We start from the raw sequence: 11,398 nt of genomic DNA, 5'->3' as shown, positions 1-11,398 counted from the left end.
ACGTTATTGGCAGTATGTATGTCCTCACATCCGGTAGAGGGTAAAATAAACTGACGTAAATAAAAGAGGACAATAACAATAACGCAATGGTACTCAGAACATCTGAGTATTATTATATTATATCAGTAACAATAAAGAAAATATATTTTTGTATAATAAAGACATTTTTTGTACTTTGATCAGATTTTAGGCACAAAGTCATTATTAGGCATTTAAATCTCACTAAATCCATTTGGGTTTCAACCCTGTCACAGACAAAATTATCATATGATCATTGTGATCATGATTTGAAATCATGCTGAAGTTCAGTTCAGTTTTATTTATATAGCACCAAATCCCAATTACAGTTGTCTCAAGTCCTTTATATTGTAAGGTAAAGACCTTAAAATAATACAGAGGAAATAGCGAAAACCCCAAGAATCATGATAAGTAGTAGTAAATTCTGGTGAGTATGTAATGATGAAATGTCCCATGGCTAAAGATCACTTATGAAACACGTAATTTTCACTCAAAAATACTCTGTTTCATTGCCAGAGCATGCCAAGAGAACTTTCATTAACATCGGTAATAGGGGCTTAACTTTGCATTATGGGGGTTGAAAATGGTGATGGGGTTGAAGGCACAATCAGCATTTCAGTATGATATGCATTCATGACATTAATGATATATGTTTTAAAATAACGGGAGTTTTCTTCTCTGGATCTTAGAGATAAAGTTTCTTTTATCATTTTTTCCTACAGGACCTGTAACAAACTAAGTATAACCTATGGTGCAATCGCTTATAGAGACACCTTTCAGCAGCCTAACATAAATGTCAAATTACTGGCCCAGTGTTTTGTGTTTATTGATTAATTTATATTCTTGGACTTTTCAGTTTTACTTCTTCCCGGTCTTGTTGTGTGTGATTACTGCCTCAAAATTTATATAATATTAAATTCACAGTTTGGCATGCCCACTGGAAAGTTTTATGATGCACAGGGTATGTCAGACTAGTTTACACTGGGGAACTTTTACCCAGATAGAACATGTTGACTAAACCCTCCCCAACTCCTTCACGCTTTCATTTCCCACATAGCATCTCTGACACTCTGTGTGACAGACACGAGCAGGTGGCTCAATCAAAATGAAAGAAAGGCAGATTTTAAAAACTTATTTGGCCAGTTACCACAAAAAATGCTCACTAGTGGGACAGAAAAGCATGACAAGTCTAACTTTTTAATCACAATTTTGGTTTTTACTATTTTTCATTGACATGTGATTTGTTGCACATGAAAAAAAAAAACAGCTTAAAGATTTTAAACAATCTTACCTCTAACTCGCTTACAGAGAGACTAATGATATCAGATACATGATGCCAAGAAAAAATTATTATTAGACCTGGCAAAAATAAATAAGACAGAGACACTGCCTTAATGTTCCTGCATTTTCACAGTTCAGATTATTTGCAACTGCTTAACCCAGATTAACTTGTTATCTGTATGTAGTGATTTCAAGAGTTCAACCATTGTGAACAGGAGACGAATTACTCTCCCTGCATGCTGCAAATGTTTCAGATGAAACAGTGGAAGGCAAGTTTTCTATTTCAAGATTATGCTGAGCATGAAAACCCGACTCGAGCACGCTCGCTCGCTTCGTATGTGATCAGCAGAGCAGCATCGAGTCGTGTTGAGAGGCTGAAGCAGATCCATACTGCTAACAATGGCTACAGCAATGGAGGATTTTGCACAGTCAGATGTTGACCCCGAGATGACTGTGTTGACATCTGAAGATATTACAGAACAAAACCTTGATGTTACTGATGAAGTGGAGACCCTTCAAAACAGGTGCTCTTTATGCTGCAGGTTAAAGTTTCATCTTAATGAGATTTGTTTTGCAATTTTGTTTTTGTTTTTTACCACAGAAGAAAGTTTTTGATCATTTAGGAATTAGAGTCTGTGGTGAAACATTTATTTTGCAGTAATAAAATATGCTGAATTTATGGAGGAAATGCCACATGTTCGTATGTTTGCACTGGTCAAGCAGAATGGGAAGTTCTGCAGGGTGAAATTTCTTTCTTTCTTCCTACTTAATGACACTTGTGTGACGTAAAAATGCTCATGGAGCACAACAAGCATCTTCAAAGGTTGATAGATGTGATGCTTTATGCAGTTCAGACTTTGGTGAATATAAGTTGAGACTCTTTCTCTCGCTTTAGGCGCAGTGCAAAAAGTATTAAAGCAAAAGAACACCTGCACAACTTAGAAGTTATTAGGACATATTTTGTATAGTTTTCCCTTAACCTCCCAATATTTTTGCGCTACTGTGCCTTCAGCTTACGCGAGGCTGTCCACGATGATAATGTCCGGCCTAAGATGCAGTGCCTAATGATGGACTCCTCCTTCTCCATGGTAACTATGCAAGGGGAGGACAGCGGAATCGCATGGGAGACGACCCCCAGTCGCTGCACCACACCATGGATGTCTGAAGCTGGACTCCCCTCTGTGGATCTCAGTGCAATACAGCCTGCAACACCTGGGTCTCATCCAGCAGGCAAAATCATTTTTGTCATGGATGAGGAGCTTATCTCAAGAAGGAAGACAACCAAGGAGAGGGCAAGTGGGCCGAAAAGCAAAGCAGATAGAAAGCGAGAAGTCCTGGCAGAAAGCTCTGAGAACATCTCAGGGCGGCCAGAGTTAGTGGAAGTCTCTCAACCAAATTTGAAAAGTGACGGAGAAGGAGACCAAGACGAAACAACTGATCCTCAGGAAGACAAAGAGCAGCAGCTGTTCAGCTTAGTGTCAGAAGGCTCTGAAATCCTCAACATTGTTGTTCCCCAAAAACTGGCCACCGTGGATGAAGAAGTCAGCAAAGAAATGGTGGACAATCTTTCATACCTGGAGGAAAGTGTTGTTCCTAAAGCTAGTGAGGAGATCCATGAAAATGAGCTGCTGATCTCAGTAGAGACGGGCCCAACAATAGATTACCAAGCCAGCCCCCACCCTCCTGTGGATCTAGATTCCATGGATCCACCGGGAGCTCCCGTGGCCAGAATGCAAAGCAGAGCAGCAGCAGGAAATGTGGACTACTTTGAGGCATTCGCCCTGATTGATGCTCAAGCTCCAGGAGGTCCTGCTGTGGCTGCAGGAGGACAGGTGGAACCAGAGGCAAAGACTGCTACTGAGAGTCAGTACACTGAGAAACATGCACAGACTAAAGAAAGCACCAGCACCAAAGGTGCAGATGTTGACAAGTCAGACACAATCAGTCTGGTGGAACTTGCTAACGAGCTTTTAGATGAAGTCTTTTATGGCGGTACAGACGAATACTTTCTGAAAGGTCCAGGGGCAACAGATGGAGGCGGAGCAGCAGAAAGTGCACTATCTAGGCTTCCCTCAAAACAGAGTGGTTCGAATTTGTTTGGAAGCCAAGAAGATGTCCTCACACCAATCTTTCTACCCGAAGGGCCTCCGAAAATTATTGATCCCATTTTGCTGGAGGAACCCAAAGCCATGGCCTTTCTTTATACAGACCTTTACGAGGAAGCACTCGGCAGCCGGAAAAAAGAAGAAGACACTGAAAGTGTGACCTCGGAGAAGTCCTTCCACAGCAGGCATTCAGACCGAGAGGCCAGGGGATATTTAGAGAAATATGTCCTGATAGATGAGACTCCTGTTGTGGAGGGGGAACCAACAGATAAAGAAAAATGCCCAGAGGAAGGACCTCGGATAATGTCCGAGGATTTGTATGATCTTGATGTTTTTGTGACCAAACCTGAAAAAGGAGAGGTGCCTAACTCAGAGGAGGATATTACAGACTTCTTCAGGTCCAGCGCCAATTCTTCTCCGTGCGACATAGAGCCTTTCCCTCGACTTCTGGAAGAAGACGACACACAAACAGCAAAAAAGAGTAAATCCAAGACAGTAAGGAGTGTGTCTATAACAGTTGAAAAACCAACAGAAATCCCAGTCGATGAACTTAGCATCTCTTGCTTTGAGTTTCCCTCAGAGGAAGCAGACTGGACAAGTATAGATGATCATCCCGCAGCCTTGGAAGAGAGCAATGTCTGTGTTCGGGATTTGTGGAAAAAAGATTCAGAAATAGACAAGCCAGTCGCTCCTCCTAGGAGAAAAGTAGCATCCCCTCCTAAGACGTGTCTAGATCTAACGCCTCTGACTCCAATTGTGCAGGAAAACGAAGAGGCTGGAGGGAAGGAGCAAAGAGAGGAGGAGAAAGAGACGGCATCGCCGGCAGAGACTGCTGATGAAGGCGACGGAGATGGAGAAGAGAATGCGTTGGCTGTGGCCAAAACAGAAGCTGAAAGCGTACAGGACGGGAATGAAGTGACCACCAGAGATGAGAGAGATGGAAAGCCAACTGAAGGAGAAAACCCCAAACCAGAAGAAGGAGAAAGAAGCCAGACCGAAACAGTTACAAAACAAACTGAACTAGAGACAGATGTTAAGTCATCAGAAACAGATCCAACAGAGAATAATGCTGAGAAACAAGAAGATAGTTCGACAGTTTTTCCAACTGAGCAAGCCAAAAACAAAGGACAGTGTGTAATACTTTAGTGCGCTACAGTCTTTTTCAATAAACTTGGTATTAAGTGCTGTAACAGATCAATATCCATATTTGGGCTTAAAATGTCAGTAAATGTAAAGTGCATTAAATTAAGATAAATTCTTAAAGCTCAGATTTGCATATATAATCAAAGTCTTATCTAAAACCTTTGCCTTCAGATTGATCATATATCCTTTGTCTCTGCAGGTGAAGCCAAACTGTCTGCCAATAGCGCATGAGTCATAGCATGATTGATGAGAGTGGTTCACATGTGCAAATAAAAAGGATAAGCGTGCATGTGTCGGTGTCTGTACGGTGTCAGGGTGCATCTTCAGCTATAAATAAGCCCTTCTGGCCATTAACTCGACACCTTATCTAAACTGGGAGCCTGTGTTCCGCACAACCGCTTGTAAACATCCAAGACAGAGTCTGTGATCCGTGCAGATGAGCCTATTTACCTGTGGTTATTCCTGACAAATTATCCACCCTGCAAATCTTTGTTTAATCACGGATGTGCTTGGAACGTGAAACTTCTTGACAATGTGCATCTGTCGCTAAGCCAAATGGGGTGTGATGTTTAGCACCCTGTCAAAATAATCTGTAATTAAAGATCTTCATCAAATGTTATAAAATTTTGCAAATGCTTTTAAAAAAAATTATCATAAAAATGTTCAAAGGCATTTATAAAAGTTACGTATATTTCTCCTGCATCATCGAAGAGATATCTCCAACTTAACCAAACGTAGCTCGTTTTAGTCTGCTTTAGCACAGCTGTCTCAAAATGAACAAAATATTCCCCAATGTATGCACATAGAGAAACTTTTTGGGGTTGTTTTTTTTTTTAATTTTTGCACTGTGGTGTACAGTATTCTGCATGTTTGCATTGCTTGCAGATACACTGTACAGTAGTTGCTTTACGTCTGAATCCAAGGTGCGTTCTGAAGCCTCAGCTGTGACCCTGTGTCGACTGACCTTCAAAGTCAAACTATAAACAAACTCACAGATATCCATTTTCAAATGGACAAACGATGTGTGAATAAAATGCATACGCAACTAAGTGTACATAACTATTTTGCTTCCGTGGGGCAAAAGCTGTGTTTCCAAGTATATTAAAGCGGCCTTACTTTTACATTAAATAGCCTTTGGCGACACCCAGCGTACTTTTTAAAATAACCCTTTTCCTCCACACCGACAGGTGGCAGCCCTGAGTTAATGAAGTACTAACAACTTACAAGCAACTGTGTCGCAGAAATACAATAAATAGAACGGATGTGTCAGTGCATGTTGGTAACTTGAGTTTTTGAACAGCAAACAGCTAACTGACTGAAAATGAAAAACAAAACAACGACGAGTATAACAAAAATGATTGCTGTTATATTTATGCCTATGAACTGATTATGAACATCTGTAATCATCCTGAGAAGGACAGCAAAAATTGTAATGAAACACAATTTCGACAATGAAAGTTTAAATAGCTGCTTCTTCTTTTTTTAGCTCTTCAAACAATAATATATTATTTTTCTTTGTTGCATATGATGGCAAACTGAATATATACCGATTTATATACCAGTATATATATATTGTCCTTAGAGATTATAAAAGTATTCTGTTTCTGACATGATTGGCGTTTTTACCAATGATGCATGAAAGCAGTCTGGATTATATGCATACATACACATATTGAGAGTATATTTGAATCTTATGAGAAAGGGGGAAATGATGGGGTTATTATTTAGTCACACACAACTTCCAAACTAAATAGTTAACAGCTTATTGTGAAGCTCACTTTGCACCACTGATCTTGGATATGACAAAAAATAAATAAATAGATGTGACAAAATAAGGAACTAGTCTTAATTTTAGTATCTGTATCTGTATTCAGACCCCGGATGTCAAAAAGTTCTGTGTTAATTTCTGTTAGCATATACGGGAAATCATCTGGGCTAATATCATATATACCTGTGATAATGGCTAATACTGGTTAATAATATCGATCTAGCTTTAGTCTTTTTACTGGTTAACCTTGCAGTAGCAACAAGTGAAGTCGCCCCATAGATCATTACTCTTACCTTACTAACGAGGTAAGCGTAGCCAGAAAAGGTGTCTGTTATGATTATTAAACAAGTTATTTTAGCCATCCAACTCTAAATGTATATAACATACTACGCGATAGACGCATACCAAAGGAGATGGGAGGAAAAGAAAAAGAAGAGAAACACTTTGTATAAACGAATTCAGCCTCGGACTCTCCTGTAATAAACATTTCCTACCACCAGCAGTTATGTGCATTGTGTACTCATCTCTTTTCATCCACTGTAGAGGCGAGGTATATACCCGAAATATAAAGCGTACGCACTGTGAACTCTACGAAACACTTTTAATTACGCCGCCGTGTGCCTTCTCTCTCTAGTCGGTCTACTTCTACACCAGAAGACGGCGCAGTGTTTGGGTACTCGCACAGGTTAGCTTGTTGCTAACTCCACAATGGACTGCGCTCCCAGTCTGTGTTCCGCCGTCACTCAAGAGATACAAAACGCCCCAGAAATGTGCGACGGCTCCTCGATGGAGGACGGGTTGGTTGACGCTTTTGGGGATCTGGCTGCCCTTCCGGTGGAGGCTGGCGAGAGAAGACCGACATGTTTCCGTTGCCGGTGAGTTGAATTAAAGAGCAGCTCATGCTAATAGTTAGCCGAGTTGGTTGATCCAGGCGGCGTATGAATGTTCCCGTCTCCTCGCGTAGCTGGCATGCTTTAATGAGGGAACAGATCCGTGTCGTTACAGAAAAGCTCAAGACCAGCTGAAACACACACAGATGGGGGCTATAGGCTGGGAAGTAACTGGGAAAACACAGCCTCACGTCTTCAACTTTCCTCCCATGTAGTCGCCCTCAGAAGGTGTGTCTATGTCCTTTTCTTCCACCACAACCTCTGGAGGTCTCCACATGTCTGTACGTAGTGCAGCATCCTGCAGAGGTGAGTCAAAAGTCATGTTTTAAGACCCAGAGTCCTTGATCTGTTTAAATGTAGCGTTTGTGAAGCTTCAAAAATACATCTATGTCTTTCAAAAGCCTCCAAAAGTCACTGTTATTGTTTATAAAAATCTGTTAGATTAAACTTTATGTTGTGTGGTAGTGTTAGCTGTATTGTTGTATGCATGTATTGCACATTGATTTGAGCCTCTATGGGTTATTTTTTGCCTAGCAAGTTGATCTTGCATGAGTTTCACTTTGAGACCTGGCTGACAAAAATAGGATATAAGTAATAAACTATTATAAGATAAGATAACCTTTATTAGTCCTACGCGTGGGGAAATTTGTTTTGTTACAGCAGTGGACAGTGCAAAGTTACATAGAAAAATTAGAGAAAAAACACTGGAATAATATATCTATGAGATACAGTACACAATAGAGTAGAATAAAATAAATTAAAAATAAAATGCTATATACAATCGTATAAAATAGAATACAAATGCTATATACAATAATATATTATAGGACATGGGTTTAATTGAATCAGCAGAAAAGCTGATAAAGTAACAAAGAGAGAGGGAATTTTACACTAAGATGACTGTAACTGTTTAAGATTGATTTGGTTTAAAAATGCTGATGAATATTTAAGCAAAATAAACACCCAAAAGTATTAATTGTAGAGACAAACATTATGGACTATAATAATCTTACTATCAAAACAAACAGTGACATTAGTTGCACTTTGCACTAAAACGGAAAATTCCCAGTTAAGTTACCTCGCTAATCTAAAATCCTGCATGATGGTACAGATGTCCACTCTGCTGGAAAAACTGTTTCCTGTAAAATAAATAATAATAATAATAATAATAATGGCAAACATATACATTGATGCCTGTATCAGCTGATACAACCATAGCTTATTTTATTAATCAAACTATCTGAAAGAACAATTTCTACATCGCACCATTTCCACGCATGTTTTGCTGACTTATTTCCATTAAAGGCAAGTTTTGATATTGACCCATATCCAGAAAGATGCATACATGTACATCTGCACCAGACCAAGACTGATATTGTGTTGAGAGTTAGTGGATGAATAAGAAGAACATCAGTGTCTCATTTCTCAGTGTATCACCCTGACATCGCCATCGGGTGTGTTTGAATGCTTTGGAATCAGATTACTGTCTTGCTCCTGACAGTGGACTCTATAATGTGCGGCTTTCATGACAGTAATGAACACACATTTTATAAAAGGTTAACATGAGAGACTAAAGGTTTCGATCTCTTGCAGGAGAGCCGAGTACTCCGCACAGTTCCTCTACTTGCTGCTTGCTTGCCACAAGGAAAATGCAATGTCATAGTTGGAAGGAGATTTAATGAGGAAAAGTAAGTATGCGTTAATTGAGCGTAGTTAAATATGTGTTATATTTAAATTTTTATTTTCTGCCTTCATTTATTTTCTGTGCAGGCACCCGGAGCTGGCTGCGGTGTGCCGGGACAGCAGAACGCTGATTCTGTACCCAGGACCTAAATCGGAGAACCTTGAGGAGTTGGTGCAATACCAAGAAGTGGGCACTGCGAAATATAATGTCATCATCATAGACGGCACATGGAGCCAAGCCAAAAACATGTTCCTCAAAAACAGCCTTTTCCACCTGCCCAAGCAGGTGCGCATATTAAAGGACGTTGTAGAGAATATAAACTCTGTTCTCTCAGTTGCTAAGCCTTTTTTCTTTCTAGGGTCTTAAAGCCTGAATTGGGTGGAAAATTTGGATTTGTGTGTCCAACTGACACAGAACTATAACATGCAGGTGTGCACAAACGTGATTAGTCAATACAACGCCACAAACACACAAATCAGTTGATCCAGGTAGAGTGAGGGAAAACGTAAACAAGTAAATGAAACACAGAAGTCCGAAAGGGGGGAAAAATTAGCTCATATATCTGATATCAGATAAATCTGTGTCATAAATTCTGTGTCAGTCCGCCTCTAAGTTGAATGTGTGTAATGTTGACAACCAACATTAGAAGATGTTCCAGCTCTGATCACGTGTTTATGGACAAACCATAACTTTGAAACTTCACACCTGTCAGAGATGAACGCTGAAAGCCCTAAATGAAAAACTGCCAGTGTGGTGCATTCCTTAAGAATTACAGCTTTCATAAAATTCATTGCTTTTCATACATCAACATTGTGATTACTGATCACTTCTGCTTTGGTTTACCAGGTGCAGCTCAATAGGACTTTATCAAGTCAATACGTGATCCGCACACAACCTTCCAACATCTGTCTGTCTACTCTGGAATGTGCCGCTGTCGCTCTGTCGATCCTGGAGCGGAATGATGAGATCCAAGAGGTAAAATACCAAAACGGTTATATAGTAGTATAATAAATATCTAAAATCTGTAGTATACAGAATCATAATTATTTTTACATCTAATATTTGCATTACTTTTAACTCTGTGTTTAGTCTCTACCAACTGCTGAGATAAATATCTAGATTTTAATGCTAAATGCTTGACTGTGTTCAGCAGATCATTGCTAAATGGACATTTCCGCTCTTTAGAATAAAATGAGTTTTTTGCTGCTGCCTTCTTAAAACAAGGGTGATGAGTGGGTAGGCTAAATGAAAAGGGTAAAAGGATGGTAAAATGAAGCTTGGAGATAAGAGTGTGTGAGAAGCTGGGCAGTAATTCTTTGTAGGTTCATTATCATGAATCATGTCAAAACACAGAGCATGGTGTTCTTTATCGCGTTCTCCTTCCATTCCCATCTGTGCGTGTGCAGGTTCTGCTCAAGCCCCTGAAAGCACTCTGCTCCTTCCAGCTTCAGCACGGCGCTCAGATCCATCATAGCAAGGAACATCTGCTGAAGAACGGCATGTACGACAAGCCCATGCCAAAGAACAAGCGCAAGATAAAGAGGATGGAGAAACTCCTCAGTGACCACAGCATCTGCCCCAGATGAGGGCATGTCAGAGCAGAGAGGACAGGCCCTGTCAGCTCTGCTTCTCCTGCTGTTTGCACTGTGTCGGACTGTGCGATCAGAGTACAAGGATGGAAACGATGAGACATAAGGGGACTTTTTTCCTTTTTGGTTTTTTGTAAAAACACTTGTATATGCTGATAAATATAATTTATGTATTTGTCATTAATTGTAAGTAAATTACTGACAAATAAATGTTGTACTTGAAGCATCAGAGTTAAGAATAAATTAGGTTTCTTACTTTGTTTACATCACAATAGCTTGAATTTTTTAGAAACGTGTGGTGGTTCTGTTGTGATTGGATTCACGTGGCTATACAGCAGGTCACATGTGGAAGGACTGATTCCACTGATATTTTTAATAAGCAAAATTTCAATTTCCACAAAAAATAATAAAATAAACAGAAAGCAACACAAAACCTACCAAAGACAAATAACACACTGGTAAGAAGAGTGACAACTGAAACTTGCACTATACTGTATAAATGTATAGCTTTATAAATGGTGTTTGGAGGCTTGCCAATAATGTTTGTTGGATGTTACAAAAAGCTGTTTAAGTATTGCAGTTTTTCAATGCCACAAACTATCAATAAAATGGAAAACAAATCTCATTTTAGGAATATGTGTAGAATTTTTCTTTTGTTTACACCAAATTCTGGTCCTACTATCTGAATGTCGCAGCAGATATCCCATGTGCTTCAGGGTTCAACATGTTGTGAATTCAGAGACGCTCTTCTGCATACCTTGCTTGTACTCTGGTTATTTGGTTTACTGCTATCCTCCAATCAGCTCAAAGCAGTCTGGCTGTTCTTCTCTTTATTCATTACTTTTCTCTCCAGGGCATACCTCCACCTCTCTAGGTTATCTTCCACATGCTCTCTACTCTCACTACAGTTCAGCGTCCTC

The 11,398-nt window shown here is 39.8% G+C and overlaps 2 protein-coding genes across 2 annotated transcripts; both read left to right on the top strand.

Moving 5' to 3' along the window:
* The first annotated feature begins 1,427 nt into the window (after positions 1-1,427).
* On the top strand, positions 1,428-4,834 carry LOC146706194 (uncharacterized). Its single transcript, XM_085464283.1, has 2 exons — positions 1,428-1,823; positions 2,312-4,834. The coding sequence occupies exons 1-2, from the start codon at positions 1,699-1,701 to the stop codon at positions 4,548-4,550; spliced, it is 2,364 nt and encodes a 787-aa protein (XP_085320409.1). The 5' UTR covers positions 1,428-1,698; the 3' UTR covers positions 4,551-4,834.
* A 64-nt stretch (positions 4,835-4,898) lies between these two features.
* On the top strand, positions 4,899-11,103 carry dtwd2 (DTW motif tRNA-uridine aminocarboxypropyltransferase 2). Its single transcript, XM_085464284.1, has 6 exons — positions 4,899-7,190; positions 7,421-7,511; positions 8,799-8,893; positions 8,976-9,174; positions 9,736-9,864; positions 10,296-11,103. Exons 1-6 carry the CDS (start codon positions 7,024-7,026, stop codon positions 10,473-10,475), a joined length of 861 nt encoding a protein of 286 aa, XP_085320410.1. The 5' UTR covers positions 4,899-7,023; the 3' UTR covers positions 10,476-11,103.
* The last annotated feature ends 295 nt before the right edge of the window (positions 11,104-11,398 follow it).

Source organism: Copadichromis virginalis, linkage group LG7, assembly GCF_057382275.1.
Source record: "Copadichromis virginalis isolate Kocher_CV1m ecotype Utaka linkage group LG7, C_Virginalis_male_GT1.1, whole genome shotgun sequence".
NCBI lineage: Eukaryota > Metazoa > Chordata > Actinopteri > Cichliformes > Cichlidae > Copadichromis > Copadichromis virginalis.
The sequence above is the reverse complement of the archived record's forward strand: the minus strand, read 5'-3'. Positions and strand labels throughout refer to the sequence as shown.